Source organism: Procambarus clarkii, unplaced genomic scaffold, assembly GCF_040958095.1.
Source record: "Procambarus clarkii isolate CNS0578487 unplaced genomic scaffold, FALCON_Pclarkii_2.0 HiC_scaffold_482, whole genome shotgun sequence".
Lineage (NCBI taxonomy): Eukaryota > Metazoa > Arthropoda > Malacostraca > Decapoda > Cambaridae > Procambarus > Procambarus clarkii.
Genome location: NW_027189515.1, coordinates 122,914 through 146,287, shown reverse-complemented (window position 1 = coordinate 146,287; position 23,374 = coordinate 122,914). Strand labels below are relative to the sequence as shown.

At 38.5% G+C, this 23,374-nt stretch overlaps 1 protein-coding gene across 1 annotated transcript; it reads right to left on the bottom strand.

The window, feature by feature from the left end:
* Positions 1–7,432: 7,432 nt before the first annotated feature.
* LOC138361564 (uncharacterized) lies at positions 7,433–8,537 on the bottom strand. The gene is made up of 4 exons (XM_069320832.1): positions 8,300–8,537; positions 8,075–8,188; positions 7,911–7,967; positions 7,433–7,727 (listed from the first exon to the last, which is right to left on the bottom strand). The coding sequence occupies exons 1-4, from the start codon at positions 8,502–8,504 to the stop codon at positions 7,522–7,524; spliced, it is 582 nt and encodes a 193-aa protein (XP_069176933.1). The 5' UTR covers positions 8,505–8,537; the 3' UTR covers positions 7,433–7,521.
* Positions 8,538–23,374: the final 14,837 nt, after the last annotated feature.

Genomic DNA, 23,374 nt, shown 5'->3' with positions numbered 1-23,374 from the left:
CTGCACCTTATCACAATATACACACAAGAAATCTATACGGCCTCCTGGCCTAGGATGATAATAGCAAGTATCTTGTACAAATAACCTGTTATTAGGTGGCTTATTCATAATAAAAATATCATAGGCTTTACCTACTTCAGCTCCAATAACTTTACATATATTTCGACCGAAAGATAAAGAAATTCGAACAACTAATTTTCCATCCTTTGTAATAAATAATTTTAACAACTTCTCACTAAATGCTGCATTAAACTTAATTCGATTAATACTCGAATCATATTTCATATAAACGTCCCCGTGATCTGGGAAATTATAATTAAGTACGGGTCCTATAAAACTCAGTGAACCTTTTGAAAATATAGTAGAAATTTCTCTATTTAAAATAGTCGTTAGCTCTATGCAATTATCACTGGCTAAAATATCCGACTTTAAAGTGAAAGATGTATTCACCGTACTCAAATCAGATAAACTTTTATTAGACACTAGAAGTTGAACTGAAATAAAACTTTCCGGGTCATTCCTCCTAACAGCGAAATAAGATGGAGGCAGGAATATATTCTTCAGGCACACTTCATAAGCTTTATTCGGGTCTAAAGGCAGCTGATTATGTAATCTATTTTCAAAAGCATTGGGAGCATTGTTTTTAAATACATCAGTATCAGAGTTACTCGCTGCATATATAACGTAACTATCCATCCTGTAGACTAATAGTAAATGATAAAAATAAACAGAAACTCACCTTAATATGATATCCAGGTAGACTCTCCTTCATCTACAGCCTTGATCTTCCTCTTCAAACTTGGAGGAGAAAACACTTGATTTTTCGCATCTACATTTCTAAATAAATTCTTAGGTGTAGATGTCAAAGAGTAGAACAACTTTGCAATTGGCAGTTTATCTTCTGGGAATAACAATTTCGGAGTGCACATCCTGCCTATAACGTCATCAACAATATTGAGCCCAGTAACTGGCGATGTAATGTTCCCTTCCTCATCCCACTTTACAAGTCCAGTTGTATTAAAATAATTTAACAAGGAGACAGCAAAATCATAATCCTTAAGCTTTAATCTTAAGTCTATCAAGTGTTGTATAACAGGATTTGTTCTCACTGTCGTCGTAGGCTTCTCAACACTTACTGCCGTAGGCTTCTGTTGATCAATAGCTTTTCGTGGTACAAGATAGAATTCTTTCATTATTCCTTATTAAATAGCCTTGAAATGAAATTTATAGCTATGGGAAGTAAAATGCCCAATAAATTACCTCCTCTTTTACTTGTTAATATGTCTTTCTTGAGTGAAATAGCTTTCTTCTTACAGGCTAATGTATGGAGTAGAGCTCTATATTTAGAAAGTCTCTTTAAAATAGGCTTCCCAACTTCAATTTTATTTTTTAAGAAATTATTAAATATTTCTGATAAGCAAAGTATATGTTCCTTTTTAAGAGTCTTAATTAACTTTTTCCTAGAATTATAACCTAATCTAGCTAATAGTTCAATAAATCCACGATACTTGCTAACTAAGGGCTGCTTCTTCATAGTTTCTTCACGTCATCTGAATTCACCCACTGATCAAATGAACTGTCGTAACCGACGTATCTAACTTTATATAAAGTAGTATTACCAACTTTACGTTTACTTATAATTCTCTCAATTTCAAATGTATCTGACAAGTAGGTGGGAGTCAACTCCTCTCTATAAAATCCGCCTTCTATAAGTCTATTATTTAAGTCCTTTAGATAATATAAAGGCACGGGTTGTTTAGTATCAATTTGAGCAATTGTAAATATTTCCTTAGTGTTCTGTTGATGAAAACCTCTTTTGAACTTTGAAATACGATTAGATAAGGCAAGCCGTACTGTATCTCCTACAGACAGATGATTACTGATGCGTGGCTTAGTCTGCTGCTCTCCTTTATACATGAGCTTAAATTGCCTAGTCACATCTTGAGGCGAAGATAAAGCATGTACATCAATAGGTATTTTCCCCTTTAATCCTCTATGTGGTGTTCTATTATACGTTTTAACCATATCAGGTAAAACATTTATATAGGTTAAGGTGTTATAAGCCGTTAAATATTTATATATCTTAGTTTTCAATGTTCTTATAAATCTCTCTGCAATGCTGGCTTTAGTTTCCTGAGAAAATACACTGTACAGATCAATGTTTTTACTGTCTAACAATCGTTTCATATATTTATTATAGAATTCACCGCCCTTATCAGTGTTAAGCTTCCTTACACCTTTTGATGAAGGTAAATCCAGAACAGCTTTCATGGCTTCACTTACACTCTGACCTGATTTAGTGGATAGTGGAACTACATGTGCAAACCTTGAAAATATATCAACACAAACTAATAAATATTTAATATCATTGTTGTGCTTAGCTAACAATGTCATATCAGCCAAGTCACTGGTAAAGAAAGCTTTAGGTCTAGGTGCTAAGATACGTCTTCGTTTAAATTTACGTTTTTTTAATAGATGTAAGGTATAAGCATTAGACGTTTTTAAATAGTCTTTCACATCTTTTATAGTTATTTCAGGGATTGTTTTCTTTGCAGCCTTATACAATTTTAAAACGCCACCAAACCCACCTATGGACTTGGGGTCATTGTATATCTTATTAAGAGCTTGTGTAATGTTCACCATTGATACACTATTTCATATGGGGGTTCATTTACAATATTTCCCCTAAATATTATGGATTCAGGTGTTTTAACGCCCAAGTCAACAAGTAAATACCCATACTGTCGAGAAATCACTTTCTTATATATATCTAAAAATTTCTTGGCATCTTGTTTTCCGAATATTTGTCTGCCTAATGTTTCTATCTGGGACAAGTCTCTTGATTTAAGCAGAATAAAATGAGAAGCATTTAAACTTATAGATCTAGAAAATTTCCCACTGAAAAATATATTTTGGGTTATAAAAATAACAGAGATGTTCTCATGCCGTCCCTTAGTAAATATATCACTTACTATTTTAGAGTTTGTAGATTCAACATACAAGTCATCATAAACAACTAATATATGAGATGTGTCCTCTGGATCACGATCATCTAAAGGGTTTACAATTTCAGAGTAAAAAGATATCTTATGTTTAATGAGTGGATTAGTTCTCAACTCTTTATACCCGCTTCCACAGATAATTATTTTTGCAAAGTTCTGCTGATATTTCTCTATCATTTTAGCACATAAATAGCTCTTCCCACCATTTGAAAATCCAGCAATAATAATTCTTGACGGTTCACTAAATATATTCAACTGGGATTCAGTAATAACTTTTTTCTGCCCTTCCATGTTGCTAGGATTCAATAGACTAACTACAAATATATAATGAAAGGAGTATTTAAACGAAATCTACATTCGAGTTTTATTTAAACATAACCAATAAAATCATAGTCATAACATAACCAATACAGTAATAAAATCATAGAATATACAATATCATAGCCAATAAAATCATAGTCATAACATATCCAATACAGTAATAAAATCATAGAATATACATTATTATAGACATTTGAATCATAGTCATTTCATATCAATACAGTAATAAAATCATAGAATATCAAATATCATAGCCAATAAAATCATAGTCATAACATATCCAATACAGTAATAAATAAATCAGTCTTAAAATAGCAATTTGAACATATCAAATACAGTAATAAAATCATAGAATATACATTATCATAGACATTAAATCATAGTAACATATCCAATACAGTAACAAATCATATCCAATACAGTAACAAATCTTAGTCATTTTCATATCAAATACAGTAACAAATCATAGCCAATACAATATCATAGACATTTGAATATAGTTATAGATAATACATAGACAATACAGTAACAGACTTAGTTGTTGTTAGGGAATAATTGCTGAGCGACTCTATCCCGCTTTTCCCAAAGATTAAAAATGGGGAACAATTGACGTCTTGGTTGGGGATTATCTACAATTACTGGATCCCTACCTGCACCTCTTCCTCTACCTGTACCTCTTCCTGTACCTCTTCCTCTACCTGTACCTGTACCTCACGCTCTGGAATGTCTGGGTGACCGTAAGCTAATGACTCTGTGGGACTAATGAGGTACCTCTTGTCATCAAAAGCTGACAGACCGCGCTTAGTTGTTTTACACGTGCATATCTGTCCATTAACATTACGAATAGATCGGGATACAAAATTAAAAGTTGTATTTGTCTCTAATGTGTTCTGAAAAGATGCATGTGTTATTTTCTTTTGTTGGTGATAAGGAATCCCTTTACATTTACATAAATGTTCATTATCAAGGGTTAGGAGAGAGTAAGTTTTAGGCTTGAGTGCAATTAATTCAGTTATGATTTTCTGCTTTACTTCTGACTTGAGGAGTCCTAGTTCACCTTTGCGAGTAGCAGAATACATGGGATGATCTTTGTCGAAATTACTGAAATCCATATAATCTACTAGAGGAGCTTTTGTCATTTCTTGGAAAGCATCTTTACAGGTCAGAGTAAATATGAATGAGTCTGTATCCGTATAAATTAGTCTAGCTCTCTCCCCATAATGGGCTTTAACTACATTATACCAGAACTCGTATAAACGCCTCTTGGCTATCTGCAAGATCTGATATCCCATGTAAGAAGGAGTGGTAACTTTAAGGATGTCTTTCATTACTGTACAGAGAACCCTATCTTGACCTAAAGAGACAGCTCGTTTATACAAAGGGTTTCTTGCATGAGTTAAGAATGAATGTTTTGTCGTTACTAGATGGTGAGTATTAGCATATCTAGATATATTTGTCATTGATTTCCCGTACAGACTATTACTTATGAGTTTAAAAGCTTTTCCTTTAACTTTACAGGTGGTATTGGCTCGTTCTCGAATGTTGGTTGAAATAAAATCTTTTAAATAGGGAGCCTGATTAAATTCATAGATTGTTTTTACTCGTTCAACTTCTAGTCCAAGTTTTAATAGCAATTGCAGGAAATCAAGGCTTACTAAGTAGTCGTTTTGGGGCAAGTGGGATGCAATTAACTTAGTATTTTTAGGTGGGAGCTTACGTTTTTCATCATTAAGGGTTTTCTTACTGTACTCTGACAAAAACTCCTCCGTTATATTAGTATGAGACAGTACAAGGGGCAGATCATCAGTATACCTGGCTACCTCGGGAGATACATGTTTTGTATCGCATAAAATCCAATAGCCTTTGTCTTGATTACAGGGGATATGTTGTAACCCTTGCCCTAATAAGGTATCCCGCTCAAGGTCAGTTAATTGTCTAATCCCTCCCTGGGGAAGTACCTCAGCCATGCACGCTGCATATAAGCTGTTAAAGTCGAGGTACAAAATGTGAGTATCGTCATCAGAGCTAGGGTTAGATGTAGTGTGCTCGTTAACAGCCTGTGTAAATTGTCTAATGGAAGATGTGAACCCTCCTCTAAGATTCCTTCTCAACAAATCATATATATTCTGATCATACACATAGTCAAGTACAACTTTTGATTTAAATAAGAAGCGTCCCAAGCATAACTAGGAAGTGATACATAGAAAACAATATCTAGTTCATAAATTTCTTTCAGTGATGTTCGCCAAAGTGTAAATATATCAACTAGCATTCCCACGTCAACTTTTAAATATAACATGAGGTAATCCTTGATGTTTGTACAGTTCCCTAAATTAAATACTTTAAGAGCATTGTTATAATCTTCTTCAGACAGTGGAGAGTCATGTAAAACATTGTAAAACTTATCTCGCGAAGGGAGCTGAGGTTCATCTAACACGTCCATGGAAGAAATATAATCATAACATAGGCTTTGTTTACCTTTAATTAACAGAGCTTTAGCTTCATCGGATACGCCATTTAGTATGTGTTCAGTGTACTTGGTGGGTTTCTTACCGGCAACGTGCTCGCTTGCTAAGGTTCCTAATGACCCATTAAGGAGAGCTAGGCTATCTAGGAATTTAAGTTTACCTATGATGACTTGCATAAATTTCAATCCTTCCTTGGTTAGAATTTCTACATCGCGGTGAGGATTTTTGGACAGTTCTTTAAGTATAATTCCAAGATCATAGGCAGCATTATGGGAAAATGTGGTCAAGTATCTACGAGCATTTTTACATTGTAAATTGCAACGAGCACAATAAGCACCTAAGTAATTATTTTCCTGAATAGCATGATTATGATGTCTATGTTTATCTTTCTTATCCTTGAAAGTTTGATGACACAATTGACACGTATTTTGTCTTTGAAACATTCTTTCCTGTTCTCTAGACAAGTTCTTAGGGAAGTTGGGGAGCTGAGCATGAATAGCTTTCCATGAGGCTTCTAGCTTTGTAATAAAATGATTGACCGCGTCTGGGCCTACGTATGAATACGTTTCTACGACATTGAATTCCCTGTCTAAAATCATGTAAGCATAAGCAATTGCTTTATGCTTACATTCCACCATGCCTCTAGGATTTTGACGGTCTAATAGACATTCAAAATCGTAATAGGCGGTGTGAGTTGGGCTATAGGTCCTACCGTAATTTTTAAAACTGATTTTATCACTAGGATTATAGAACGAAAATACTTGGGATACAGTGCATGACTCTTCGTGAGCCTGAATTTCATCTAAGGGAGCATGCAAAAGGCAAATTTTACAGAATTTATGAGTGTCAGGAATTTTAGATTATGGTTAATATTCTTTACAAATTTATCAAAATCCTTGATCAGACAGAGATGCTTGCCTTCTAATAACAACAAAGGGACTTTATCGGCATACTTTTCCTGGCTTTTCCTAGCTAAACTAAGATAGTATCTGTTACTTTCATGAGTTATTGTATAAATATAAATAGAAATTTTGTTAAGCTTCTCTATTTTCTTAAGGTTATCAAATGATACGGGGAATCTGATTTCATCTGCCCATACTACGAATCTTCTACACCATCGAAGGCTTTTGTAATGATGTCTAACGTTATCATAGTCCTGCCCAATGCTAAGTTTTTATACGCTGCAATGCACTGTAACAAACACTCATCTCCTTCACTTTCAGGATTAAATACTGATTCTTTACCCTTTAATTTTGCAGGATATGGTACGTAAGATCCAAGGTGCATAGGGTGGCGAATATATGAAAAATTAATGGCAAAGCCTGACATGGAATGAATTCCTACACTTGAGGATTGGACATTTTTTAGGCATTCGTCAATTTTAGCAGACATTTCGTCAACCCATGAATTTACAAGAACTTCCACCTCTTCCTGTGTAACAGTCTGAGTTTCGCCTCTAATTGAAAATACTTCGTCTAATATTTCATATTGATGTCGGCATGATTAAGTTTTTGCAAAATTAGGCTTACATCAGGGTAAATGTGAAATGAGGGAGGGAATTCTTCCTGTATTTGTCTGAACTGATTGTCTATATATTCTATAAAAAATTCCCTATACCTATTTATATAAGCTGGGGTCAGCGTCTAAATGACCGGGAATGGAGAACGAATGTCTCGAGAATGAACCTTCGAAATGGTTAATGACTTCTAACACTCGCGGAACAACGTTATCTAAGTTAAGTACCTCTGGGGAATCTGGAGCGTTGACTTCTTCATCTGATATGTCGTGAACAGGGGGTTGATTGTCTTCTTCTTCTTCATCTGAGGATGCTGCTGGTTGCCGTCTGGTGCATCTTCTTCTAGCTCCTGGGACAGCTGGGGTTGACTGCGTACAGGTGTGCTCCACTCAGAGGGTTGGGTTGAATCCAGGGGCGATTCTGTAATATAATATTAGCAATGAATAAACATTAAGAGGAAAACAAATTTGAAAACAATAAGAGGATTTGAAAACCTTAATAGGAAAATATCGTGTAAATAAGAGGAATTATTATTAAGAGGAAAAACAAAAAGTTTAAATAAGAGGAAAAACTGAATTACAGATAAATAATAATATTACTTACGAGCTGGGATGTTGATTCCACCAAGTATGAGATTCTCTTGATCACGAATAGGAACTCCTGTAATGGAAATATTTTTCTGTATGAGTACTTATTACTTGTTTATACACTTGTTAAAAATACAATTATTAACTTTTAAAATTACGAAAATTATTGTGAAAACGTACGGTTATTTATGATGCGACGGCGTTTGGGTGGAGGTTCAATGACGTTTCTGGCTTCGGTGGGAGGTTCCCGGTTAACGGAGAAACGACAGTATGGGCAGGAAGTAGAACCATGAACTGAAATGAAAATAATATATATAAATTGACTGTCTGTATGTATGTATGTGTGTTTCGGATATATATTTTCTTTGAAAGTTTATTGAATGTGCGAGAAAAAGCGGTACTTACGATTTGCACAATAGAGTTGTCCACAGCTGGTACAGGTTACGTCAAAATGTCCAGGCGGTGTAGGCCCGTTGCATCCTATACAGTACAGTCTGCATTCTTGAAGAGCGTTGATGGACATTTCACCTAGGCATGTTAAACATCGTGTTTGACACACATGAACGATTTCGTTGTTGATAGGAGACAGGCACAGAGGACACACTGACATGATGATATGACTAGGCTAGGGGAACCTTGTGAACAGGATGAAGATTGAATTGACTGAAAGTGTAGGCCTCTGAGACTTTGGCGATCTGAGGGGGCCCCTGAATGAGCGTAATAACGATAGTGTGCCCCTGAGTGAGCGTTTGGCTGTTTTATTAATAGCGAGAATGATTGGCGAATACTGGGAATAAACTCTTTTATTATAAATTGTGTAAACTATGAATTAGATGACTAAATAAATTATAAATAAATAAATAAGTTTTATTAACGCTTAATATATATATATAAATTATTACGGTGGCGAACGCCGACAATGACTGGTGGATGTCTGGGGCAGGTAATCAGGTGATGATTGCCTCGGGCAGATAGCCTGGGGCAGGTAGCTGGGGCCAGCTTAGATAGTCTCTGAGGCAGTTTCAGTATTAAAGGTTACATTGAGATGCTTCGGTTGATTTGTATAAAACTGACTGGTTAATGAAAAAGGAATAAAATATTAGTATGTCAGAAAATAGGAAGAGGGAATAATATGAGAGAGGAGAGAGAGAGAGAGAGGAGGGACGGTCCAGATATTATGGATAAGATAAGATAAGAGAGTATGCGAGTCTGGCTGGCCGGGCGTAAGTAAATAAAGGTGACGCGAGATTGCGAGGTAAGGGGGGAGGGAGGGGTGTGATGTACGAGACTTGAAAACCATGACTTACACAGGTGATTTTCTAAATTTATATGAATAACTAAGGCTTACATAGACGATTTTGTAAGTTGAAAACATGTAAAACATGTCCGTAGAGTTCTCCTGGAAACCCTAAAGAGCTACATACGTTATTTGAATTTCCCATAAGGCCTTAACAAACTTCTAAGTCTCGGAAATTATTTTTCTCATAAGAAATCCTTACTTCTAAAATCTGTGACTGTCCAAATTCGCCTGAAAAACCCTGGCTCACAAACGATTTTCTCCCAGAAAAAAAAAAATCGTGTGTGAGTCGTACAACTCACAGGGGTCCTCCCCCCCCAAAAAAAAAATCGTCTGTGGACCGCCAACCCTACTACTCACAGTCTATGGGTGTGTGTGTGAGTGTGAGTGCCCCTGTGAGTGTTCGGGTGAGGGTGTGTGTGTGAGTGTCCGGGTTTATGTGAGGTTTGGTTCCAGGGAAACATCCTTCCCCCCCCCCCTTCCCATATCTCCTCCCTTATTCCCACCGTGGGTTCGAATCCCAGGTGATTAGACCTGCTCTAGGTCCATGGATCCAAGGTATCCATCCGTGGGCCCAACGGATTTCACCCCTTCCCCACTTTCCAAGGGCCAGGTCAATTCCAGCTATCCAGGGAACCTGTCGAAACAGAGGCAGCTACAGGAGGGGACACACAAATATTTGTGCCCTGCAGTTACACACACGTTCCGACAGACTCGATCGCAATCTATCCAGATGAGAACACGTTCTCTTCCGACTAGACCACGCTGGAGTCGCTGTATGTCTCAAATTTGGTCCCTTTATTTATAGTTAGTATTTTTGGTGAATTAATTGATTTGTTTTAATTTTTTATTGACTTAAACTTATTGACTTATTGACTTATAAACTTATTATTGACTTGACTTATTGGTAGAACGATTTGGGGAGTTGGGGGGGGGGGGGGAGAGGGGGAGGGGGGGTTGTGTGTGTAATGGATTGTCGAGATCGTGGTTGGTTAGTATTTATCTAGTTGTGTTTACCTAGTTGTGCTTGCGAGGGTTGAGCTCTACTCTTTCGGCCCGCCTCTCAACTGTCAATCAATCAATTATTACTAACTAATAAAAAACATTCCACACACACACACCCAGGAAGCAGGCCGTAACAGCTGTCTAACGCCTAGGTACATATTTACTGCTAGGGAACAGGGGCATCAGAATGATAGAAACTCTGCTGATTTCCGTTTGTTCCATCACCGTGGGATCGAATGAGCTACGATTACGAGTCGAGAGCGACGTCCACTCAGCTGTAAAGCCCCCTAGTTTGTGTATTGGTGCAACAGATAATTTGGGAGAGGTTAAGGGAAAGGAATGATGTTTGGTGGCTTTGAAAGCTTTGGATGGGAGGGGGGTTGGCAGTTATGAATTAAAATTGTTAATTATTTAAGATAGGATATATATGCAAAAGACGTTGCGAGATATAGTAAGAAAAGTGTTTCTGACTGAGGTTAGGTGCTGTGTGTTTGATTTGTATGTTAGAAAAAAGAACACTTATTAGAAACTTAGATGATCTTTTGAAATGTTCCTTAGCAAATAGTTGCAAATTATTGTATAAAAGGGCTATGGTTACGCTACCCTAAACAAACACACTTGAGCACAATTAGTCCACGGGATTCAGAGAGAGTGAGAGTGAACAGCGAAATAGTAACAAAAAATATGACAATGAGGAGAAACTATGTCATTCAAACGTTAACCATATAAATTACAGTAACACTAACCGAGCGTCCACATACATATTCCAATCAATTTACATAAATAAACATTCACCAAATATTCCTTTAAAATGGACACACGCAGATAGTTGCAGTACACATGTCAGTTCAATTACTGGTACACATAAACACTCATAGCTGGACGTGTCTGTCCATCTTGACAATAGTAGACATGTAACAAAAAATGTGACAATAATGGGAAACTATGTCATTCAAACGTATAAATGTTAACCATATAAATTACAGTAACACTAATCGCGCGCACACGTACATATGTCAATCAATTTACATAAATACACATTCACTAATGTGTACCTTTAAAATGGACACATACAGATAATTACCGTACACATGTCACTTCAATTACAGATACACATACACACACATAGCTTCAAGTGTCTGTCGGTCTTGACAATAGTACACATGGATACGCACACAAAACAGTCATTATCAATTAATGTGTGTGTGTGTGTGTGTATTTATTTTCTCCTTGTATTTACTATATGTATCTGCAGAATCGAGCTATTAGCTCTTGGACCCCGCCTATCAAATATATGTATTTTTCCTTTTTTTATATCTACTACATCTATTTCTCTCTAAACACACACATACACACACACACACACACACACACACACACACACACACACACACACACACACACACACACACACACACACACACACACACACACACTCTGACACTAGAACTTTTTTAGTGTCAGAGTGGTTGACAAATGGAATGCATTAGGGGGTGATGTAGTGGAGGCTCACTCCATACACAGTTTCAAGTGTAGATATGACAGAGCCCGATAGGCTCAGGAATCTGTACACCTGTTGATTGACGGTTGAGAGGCGGGACCAAAGAGCCAGAGCTCAACCCCCGCAAACACAACTAGGTGAGTACAACTAGGTGAGTACACACACACACACACACACACACACACACAAACTGGAGACCTACCGTCTAAACGGAGAGAGTTCGTTGGTTATAATCCTAATGGTCCCATATCGAATTTCAGCTGATGCAATAGCAAATCGACAGATATTCTTTAACCTGATTCGCCTGTTCACCGGCTCCCCTCCGACCGGGGAGCCAGTCGGCCGAGCGGACAGCACACTGGACACTGGACTTGTGATCCTGTGGTCCCGGGTTCGATTCCGGGCGCCGCCGAGAAACAATGGGCAGAGTTTCTTTCACCTTGTGCCCCTGTTACCTTGCAGTAAAACAGGTACCTGGGTGTTAGTCAGCTGTCACGCGCTGCTTCTGGGGGGTGGAGGCGTGGTCGAGGACCGGACCGCGGGGACACTAAAGCCCCGAAATCATCTCAAGAAGAACCTCAAGAGATAAGCACAAATGAATCCATCAATGGATCCATCTATCTATCTACTTATATCTGTCAATCCATCAATCTATCTTCCCATAAACCAACCATTTATCATTATATACATTTATATTCCATTTATCCGTCCATCAACTCTTCTGTCTATCCATCCATCTACTCATATGTTTTCCATCCATCTGATAGACGGATGCATCTATGCATCCGTCTATCCGTCAATGTATATATTTAGCAATCAATGTAAACATCCATCTATCTACTTATATAAATTTTCCTTTAATCCCTGTTTCACCTGCACCACTCCCCCTGTTCCCCCATCCCCATCCCTGTTTCACCTGCACCACTCCCCTGTTCCCCCATCCCCATCCCTGTTTCACCTGCACCACTCCCCCTGTTCCCCCATCCCTGTTTCACCTGCACCACTCCCCTGTTCCCCAATCCCCATCCCTGTTTCACCTGCACCACTCCCTTGTTCCCCCACCCCATCCCTGTTTCACCTGCACCACTCCCCTGTTCCCCCATCCCCATCCTCTTTCACCTGCACCACTCCCCCTGTTCCCCCATCCCCATCCCTGTTTCACCTGCACCACTCCCTCTGTTTCTCCCTCTTCATCCCTGTTTCACCTGCACCACTCCCCCCTGTTTCTCCCTCTTCATCCCTGTTTCATATGCACCACTCCCCCTGTTCCCCATCCCCATCCCTGTTTCACCTGTACAGCACCCCCTGTTCCCCCCTCTTCCTCCCTGTTTCACCTGCACCACTCCCCCTGTTCCCTCTCTTCATTCCACCTCTAAATCCCGTATCCCCCCCCCCCACCACCTTTGCACCTCTTCCTTTAACTTAAATCAGGACCAATAAACTACTTTATGTGTTTAATTTAGGTTTTTTCTAAGTACGAAAAAGCTTTCAGCCACCTCAAGCATTATTTTACAATTAACTTTAATTAAATTGGTAGGGGGGGGGGAGTGATAAGAATAATTAATAATTATTCCTAAATCCTTTAGCTAAAGTCAACACTGATCAACCTATGCCCGTTCCCTACCCCAGACCATTCCCTCTAAAAATACATTAATTTAGTAATAATAAGCCTATTAATATATTAATAAAAAAAATTTAAAATAAATCTGTGTATGGCTGCAGCCTCCAGCATGTGGCTTCATTACATAGACAGACATTCTCTTTATATAGATATATATATATATATATATATATATATAATATATATATATATATATATATATATATATATATTATATATATATATATATATTAAATATGACCGAAAAAGTAAGATTAATAATTCTAACACGAATTTTCTCAATCTTTCGTACATTTTTTTCACTGTTGGAGGTAAATCAAAAATCAATTCTCCAAAATTCATTTTTATTTCTAGTCTGACGCGACACGAGCGCGTTTCGTAAAACTTATTACATTTTCAAAGACTTTAGTTTACAAATACACAACTGAATAGAACTTACGCATCTCCGTTTTTATATCTACATTGAGAGAGGTGGATGGGGTGAGGTGGCATTAATAGGGTATTAATTTCATCAACACAAGACAGAACAAGAGGTGGTATTAATAGGGTATTAATTTCATCAACACAAGACAGAACAAGAGGTGGTATTAATAGGGTATTAATTTCATCAACACAAGACAGACAAGAGGTGGTATTAAAAGGGTATTAATTTCATCAACACAAGACAGAACACAAAACAATGGGTATTGAATAGAAGTGATTGTAGAAAGCCTATTGGTCCATATTTCTTGATGCTTCTATATTGGAGCGGAGTCTTGAGGTGGGTAGAATATATATATATATATATATATAATATATATATATATATATATATATATATATATATATATATATATATATATATATATATATCAATTTACATAAATATATATTCACTAATATATTCCTTTAAAATTGACACAAGCGGATTAAGGCGTCCTGTACATAACAGTTGCATTGCTCCTGGCAGTATGGGTTCGAGTCACTTCTGGCATGTGAGTTTTCAGTTGCATATAGTCCTGGGGACCATTAAGGCTTGTTCGCAGTATATATATATATATAATATATATATATATATAATATATATATAAATATATATATATATATATATATATATATATATATATATATATATTTATATATATATATATATATTTATATATATATAGATATATATATATATATATATATATATATATATATATTTAAAAAATCTGTCATATTTGTAAATTAAATAATAAATATTTAATTATTAAATTTAATTTAATTTGTTTTATCAATATAATTATTTAATAATTTAATAAAAATAATAATTTATTAAAGAACATTAATTGATTACTTATTTAATAAAATTAAATAATAAATTAAATATTGATATATACTTGTGTGTCCAGGAGGTCATCTGTGTCCCCTCAGATGGTCTCCCTTATCACAGTTTGTGTCTATAGATGGTGTCTTGTGTGAGTGTGTATATCCCTGTGAGTGTCCGTGTGCGTGTGTGTCCGGTTATACATGTGGGTCCAGGAGGCCATCTGTGTCCCCTCAGATGGTCTCCCTTATCACAGTCTATGGGTGTGTGAGTGTGAGTGCCCCTGTGAGTGTTCGGGTGAGGGTGTGTGTGTGAGTGTCCGGGTTTATGTGAGGTTTGGTTCCAGGGAAACATCCTTCCCCCCCCCCTTCCCATATCTCCTCCCTTATTCCCACCGTGGGTTCGAATCCCAGGTGATTAGACCTGCTCTAGGTCCATGGATCCAAGGTTCCATCCGTGGGCCCAACGGATTTCACCCCTTCCCCACTTTCCAAGGGCCAGGTCAATTCCAGCTATCCAGGGAACCTGTCGAAACAGAGGCAGCTACAGGAGGGACACACAAATATTTGTGCCCTGCAGTTACACACACGTTCCGACAGACTCGATCGCAATCTATCCAGATGAGAACACGTTCTCTTCCGACTAGACCACGCTGGAGTCGCTGTATGTCTCAAATTTGGTCCCTTTATTTATAGTTAGTATTTTTGGTGAATTAATTGATTTGTTTTAATTTTTATTGACTTAAACTTATTGACTTATTGACTTATAAACTTATTATTGACTTGACTTATTGGTAGAACGATTTGGGGAGTTGGGGGGGGGAGGGGAGGGGGGTTGTGTGGTTAATGGATGTCGAGATCGTGGTTGGTAGATTTATCTAGTTGTGTTCACCTAGTTGTGCTTGCGAGGTTGAGCTCTACTCTTTCGGCCGCCTCTCAACTGTCAATCAATCAATTATTACTAACTAATAAAAAACATTCCACACACACACACCCAGGAAGCAGCCCGTAACAGCTGTCTAACGCCCAGGTACATATTACTGCTAGGGAACAGAGCATCAGAATGATAGAAACTCTGCTGATTTCCGTTTGTTCCATCACCGTGGGATCGAATGAGCTACGATTACGAGTCGAGAGCGACGTCCACTCAGCTGTAAAGCCCCCTAGTTTGTGTATTGGTGCAACAGATAATTTGGAGAGGTTAAGGGAAAGGAATGATGTTTGGTGGCTTTGAAAGCTTTGGATGGGAGGGGGGTTGGCAGTTATGAATTAAAATTGTTAATTATTTAAGATAGGATATATATGCAAAAGACGTTGCGAGATATAGTAAGAAAAGTGTTCTGACTGAGGTTAGGTGCTGTGTGATTGATTTGTATGTTAGAAAAAAGAATACTATTAGAAACTTAGATGATCTTTTGAAATGTTCCTTAGCAAATAGTTGCAAATTATTGTATAAAAGGGCTATGGTTACGCTACCCTAAACAAACACACTTGAGCACAATTAGTCCACGGGATTCAGAGAGAGTGAGAGTGAACAGCGAAATAGTAACAAAAAATATGACAATGAGGAGAAACTATGTCATTTCAAACGTTAACCCATATAAATTACAGTAACACTAACCGAGCGTCCACATACATATTCCAATCAATTTACATAAATAAACATTCACCAATATATCCTTTAAAATGGACACACGCAGATAGTTGCAGTACACATGTCAGTTCAATTACTGGTACACATAAACACTCATAGCTGGACGTGTCTGTCCATCTTGACAATAGTAGACATGTAACAAAAAATGTGACAATAATGGGAAACTATGTCATTCAAACGTATAAATGTTAACCATATAAATTACAGTAACACTAATCGCGCGCACACGTACATATGTCAATCAATTACAAATACACATTCACTAATGTGTACCTTTAAAATGGACACATACAGATAATTACCGTACACATGTCACTTCAATTACAGATACACATACACACACATAGCTTCAAGTGTCTGTCGGTCTTGACAATAGTAACATGGATACGCACACAAAACAGTCATTATCAATTAATGTGTGTGTGTGTGTGTGTGTATTTATTTTTCCTTGTATTTACTATATGTATCTGCAGAATCGAGCTATTAGCTCTTGGACCCCGCCTATCAAATATATGTATTTTTCCTTTTTTTATATCTACTACATCTATTTCTCTCTAACACACACATACACACACACACACACACACACACACACACACACACACACACACACACACACACACACACACACACACACACACACACACACACACACACACACACACACAAACTGGAGACCTACCGTCTAAACGGAGAGAGTTCGTTGGTTATAATCCTAATGGTCCCATATCGAATCTCAGCTGATGCAATAGCAAATCGACAGATATTCTTTAACCTGATTCACCTGTTCACCGGCTCCCCTCCGACCGGGGAGCCAGTCGGCCGAGCGGACAGCACACTGGACACTGGACTTGTGATCCTGTGGTCCCGGGTTCGATTCCGGGCGCCGCCGAGAAACAATGGGCAGAGTTTCTTTCACCTTGTGCCCCTGTTACCTTGCAGTAAAACAGGTACCTGGGTGTTAGTCAGCTGTCACGCGCTGCTTCCTGGGGGGTGGAGGCGTGGTCGAGGACCGGACCGCGGGGACACTAAAGCCCCGAAATCATCTCAAGAAGAACCTCAAGAGATAAGCACAAATGAATCCATCAATGGATCCATCTATCTATCTACTTATATCTGTCAATCCATCAATCTATCTTCCCATAAACCAACCATTTATCATTATATACATTTATATTCCATTTATCCGTCCATCAACTCTTCTGTCTATCCATCCATCTACTCATATGTCTTTCCATCCATCAGATAGACGGATGCATCTATGCATCCGTCTATCCGTCAATGTATATATTTAGCAATCAATGTAAACATCCATCTATCTACTTATATATTAATTTTCCTTTAATCCCTGTTTCACCTGCACCACTCCCCTGTTCCCCCATCCCCATCCCTGTTCACCTGCACCACTCCCCTGCCCATCCCTGTTCACCTGCACCACTCCCCTGTTCCCCATCCCATGTTTCACCTGCACCACTCCCCTGTTCCCCCATCCCCATCCCTGTTTCACCTGCACCACTCCCCCTGTTCCCCCATCCCTGTTTCACCTGCACCACTCCCCTGTTCCCCAATCCCCATCCCTGTTTCACCTGCACCACTCCCTTGTTCCCCCATCCCCATCCCTGTTTCACCTGCACCACTCCCCTGTTCCCCCATCCCCATCCCTCTTTCACCTGCACCACTCCCCCTGTTCCCCCATCCCCATCCCTGTTTCACCTGCACCACTCCCTCTGTTTCTCCCTCTTCATCCCTGTTTCACCTGCACCACTCCCCCCTGTTTCTCCCTCTTCATCCCTGTTTCATATGCACCACTCCCCCTGTTCCCCCATCCCCATCCCTGTTTCACCTGTACAGCACCCCCTGTTCCCCCCTCTTCCTCCCTGTTTCACCTGCACCACTCCCCCTGTTCCCTCTCTTCATTCCACCTCTAAATCCCGTATCCTCCCCCCCCCCCCACCACCTTTGCACCTCTTCCTTTAACTTAAATCAGGACCAATAAACTACTTTATGTGTTTAATTTAGGTTTTTTCTAAGTACGAAAAAGCTTTCAGCCACCTCAAGCATTATTTTACAATTAACTTTAATTAAATTGGTAGGGGGGGGGGGAGTGATAAGAATAATTAATAATTATTCCTAAATCCTTTAGCTAAAGTCAACACTGATCAACCTATGCCCGTTCCCTACCCCAGACCATTCCCTCTAAAAATACATTAATTTAGTAATAATAAGCCTTATTAATATACTAATAAAAATTTTTAAAATAAATCTGTGTATGGCTGCAGCCTCCAGCATGTGGCTTCATTACATAGACAGACATTCTCTTTATATATATATATATATATATATATATATATATATATATATATATATATATATATATATATATATATAATATATATATATATATTAAATATGACCGAAAAAGTAAGATTAATAATTCTAACACGAATTTTCTCAATCTTTCGTACATTTCTTTTCACTGTTGGAGGTAAATCAAAAATCAATTCTCCAAAATTCATTTTTATTTCTAGTCTGACGCGACACGAGCGCGTTTCGTAAAACTTATTACATTTTCAAAGACTTTAGTTTACAAATACACAACGAATAGAACTTACGCATCTCCGTTTTTATATCTACATTTGAGAGAGGTGGATGGGGTGAGGTGGCATTAATAGGGTATTAATTTCATCAACACAAGACAGAACAAGAGGTGGTATTAAAGGGTATTAATTTCATCAACACAAGACAGAACACAAAACAATGGGTATTGAATAGAAGTGATTGTAGAAAGCCTATTGGTCCATATTTCTTGATGCTTCTATATTGGAGCGGAGTCTTGAGGTGGGTAGAATATATATATATATATATATATATATATATATATATATATATATATATATATATATATATATATATATATATATATATATATATATATATATCAATTTACATAAATATATATTCACTAATATATTCCTTTAAAATTGACACAAGCGGATTAAGGCGTCCTGTACATACAGTTGCATTGCTCCTGGCAGTATGGGTTCGAGTCACTTCTGGCATGTGAGTTTTCAGTTGCATATAGTCCTGGGGACCATTAAGGCTTGTTCGCATATATATATATATATATATATATATATATAATATATATATATATATATATATATATATATATATATATATATATATATATATAATATATATATATTTAAAAAATCTGTCATATTTGTAAATTAAAAATAAATATTTAATTATTAAATTTAATTTAATTTGTTTTATTAATATAATTATTTAATAATTTAATAAAATAATAATTTATTAAAGAACATTAATTTGATTACTTATTTAATAAAATTAAATAATAAATTAAATATTGATATATACTTGTGTGTCCAGGAGGTCATCTGTGTCCCCTCAGATGGTCTCCCTTATCACAGTTTGTGTCTATAGATGTGTGTCTGTGTGTGAGTGTGTATATCCCTGTGAGTGTCCGGGTGCGTGTGTGTCCGGTTATACCTGTGGGTCCAGGAGGCCATCTGTGTCCCCTCAGATGGTCTCCCTTATCACAGTCTATGGGTGTGTGTGAGTGTGAGTGCCCCTGTGAGTGTTCGGGTGAGGGTGTGTGTGTGAGTGTCCGGGTTTATGTGAGGTTTGGTTCCAGGGAAACATCCTTCCCCCCCCCCTTCCCATATCTCCTCCCTTATTCCCACCGTGGGTTCGAATCCCAGGTGATTAGACCTGCTCTAGGTCCATGGATCCAAGGTATCCATCCGTGGGCCCAACGGATTTCACCCCTTCCCCACTTTCCAAGGGCCAGGTCAATTCCAGCTATCCAGGGAACCTGTCGAAACAGAGGCAGCTACAGGAGGGGACACACAAATATTTGTGCCCTGCAGTTACACACACGTTCCGACAGACTCGATCGCAATCTATCCAGATGAGAACACGTTCTCTTCCGACTAGACCACGCTGGAGTCGCTGTATGTCTCAAATTTGGTCCCTTTATTTATAGTTAGTATTTTTGGTGAATTAATTGATTTGTTTTAATTTTTTATTGACTTAAACTTATTGACTTATTGACTTATAAACTTATTATTGACTTGACTTATTGGTAGAACGATTTGGGGAGTTGGGGGGGGGGGAGAGGGGGAGGGGGGGTTGTGTGTGTAATGGATTGTCGAGATCGTGGTTGGTTAGTATTTATCTAGTTGTGTTCACCTAGTTGTGCTTGCGAGGGTTGAGCTCTACTCTTTCGGCCCGCCTCTCAACTGTCAATCAATCAATTATTACTAACTAATAAAAAACATTCCACACACACACCCAGGAAGCAGCCCGTAACAGCTGTCTAACGCCCAGGTACATATTTACTGCTAGGGAACAGGGGCATCAGAATGATAGAAACTCTGCTGATTTCCGTTTGTTCCATCACCGTGGGATCGAATGAGCTACGATTACGAGTCGAGAGCGACGTCCACTCAGCTATAAAGCCCCCTAGTTTGTGTATTGGTGCAACAGATAATTTGGGAGAGGTTAAGGGAAAGGAATGATGTTTGGTGGCTTTGAAAGCTTTGGATGGGGGGGGGTTGGCAGTTATGAATTAAAATTGTTAATTATTTAAGATAGGATATATATGCAAAAGACGTTGCGAGATATAGTAAGAAAAGTGTTTCTGACTGAGGTTAGGTGCTGTGTGATTGATTTGTATGTTAGAAAAAAGAACACTTATTAGAAACTTAGATGATCTTTTGAAATGTTCCTTAGCAAATAGTTGCAAATTATTGTGTAAAAGGGCTATGGTTACGCTACCCTAAACAAACACACTTGAGCACAATTAGTCCACGGGATTCAGAGAGAGTGAGAGTGAACAGCGAAATAGTAACAAAAAATATGACAATGAGGAGAAACTATGTCATTCAAACGTTAACCATATAAATTACAGTAACACTAACCGAGCGTCCACATACATATTCCAATCAATTTACATAAATAAACATTCACCAATATATTCCTTTAAAATGGACACACGCAGATAGTTGCAGTACACATGTCAGTTCAATTACTGGTACACATAAACACTCATAGCTGGACGTGTCTGTCCATCTTGACAATAGTAGACATGTAACAAAAAATGTGACAATAATGGGAAACTATGTCATTCAAACGTATAAATGTTAACCATATAAATTACAGTAACACTAATCGCGCGCACACGTACATATGTCAATCAATTTACATAAATACACATTCACTAATGTGTACCTTTAAAATGGACACATACAGATAATTACCGTACACATGTCACTTCAATTACAGATACACATACACACACATAGCTTCAAGTGTCTGTCGGTCTTGACAATAGTACACATGGATACGCACACAAAACAGTCATTATCAATTAATGTGTGTGTGTGTGTGTATTTATTTTCTCCTTGTATTTACTATATGTATCTGCAGAATCGAGCTATTAGCTCTTGGACCCCGCCTATCAAATATATGTATTTTTCCTTTTTTTATATCTACTACATCTATTTCTCTCTAACACACACACATACACACACACACACACACACACACACACACACACACACACACACACACACACACACACACACACACACACACACACACACACACACACACACACACACACACACACACACACACACACACACAAACTGGAGACCTACCGTCTAAACGGAGAGAGTTCGTTGGTTATAATCCTAATGGTCCCATATCGAATCTCAGCTGATGCAATAGCAAATCGACAGATATTCTTTAACCTGATTCGCCTGTTCACCGGCTCCCCTCCGACCGGGGAGCCAGTCGGCCGAGCGGACAGCACACTGGACACTGGACTTGTGATCCTGTGGTCCCGGGTTCGATTCCGGGCGCCGCCGAGAAACAATGGGCAGAGTTTCTTTCACCTTGTGCCCCTGTTACCTTGCAGTAAAACAGGTACCTGGGTGTTAGTCAGCTGTCACGCGCTGCTTCCTGGGGGGTGGAGGCGTGGTCGAGGACCGGACCGCGGGGACACTAAAGCCCCGAAATCATCTCAAGAAGAACCTCAAGAGATAAGCACAAATGAATCCATCAATGGATCCATCTATCTATCTACTTATATCTGTCAATCCATCAATCTATCTTCCCATAAACCAACCATTTATCATTATATACATTTATATTCCATTTATCCGTCCATCAACTCTTCTGTCTATCCATCCATCTACTCATATGTCTTTCCATCCATCAGATAGACGGATGCATCTATGCATCCGTCTATCCGTCAATGTATATATTTAGCAATCAATGTAAACATCCATCTATCTACTTATATAAATTTTCCTTTAATCCCTGTTTCACCTGCACCACTCCCCCTGTTCCCCCATCCCCATCCCTGTTTCACCTGCACCACTCCCCTGTTCCCCCATCCCCATCCCTGTTTCACCTGCACCACTCCCCCTGTTCCCCCATCCCTGTTTCACCTGCACCACTCCCCTGTTCCCCAATCCCCATCCCTGTTTCACCTGCACCACTCCCTTGTTCCCCCATCCCCATCCCTGTTTCACCTGCACCACTCCCCTGTTCCCCCATCCCCATCCCTCTTTCACCTGCACCACTCCCCCTGTTCCCCCATCCCCATCCCTGTTTCACCTGCACCACTCCCTCTGTTTCTCCCTCTTCATCCCTGTTTCACCTGCACCACTCCCCCCTGTTTCTCCCTCTTCATCCCTGTTTCATATGCACCACTCCCCCTGTTCCCCCATCCCCATCCCTGTTTCACCTGTACAGCACCCCCTGTTCCCCCCTCTTCCTCCCTGTTTCACCTGCACCACTCCCCCTGTTCCCTCTCTTCATTCCACCTCTAAATCCCGTATCCTCCCCCCCCCACCACCTTTGCACCTCTTCCTTTAACTTAAATCAGGACCAATAAACTACTTTATGTGTTTAATTTAGGTTTTTTCTAAGTACGAAAAAGCTTTCAGCCACCTCAAGCATTATTTTACAATTAACTTTAATTAAATTGGTAGGGGGGGGGGAGTGATAAGAATAATTAATAATTATTCCTAAATCCTTTAGCTAAAGTCAACACTGATCAACCTATGCCCGTTCCCTAC

Coding starts and splice junctions, on each gene's coding strand:
- LOC138361564 (XM_069320832.1), bottom strand. CDS start 8,504: ATGTCAGTGTGTCCTCTGTGCCTGTCTCCTATCAACAACGAAATCGTT. Junction 8,189..8,299: donor ACAACTCTATTGTGCAAATC/GTAAGTACCGCT, acceptor TTTTCATTTCAG/TTCATGGTTCTACTTCCTGC. Junction 7,968..8,074: donor CCGTCGCATCATAAATAACC/GTACGTTTTCAC, acceptor TTTCCATTACAG/GAGTTCCTATTCGTGATCAA.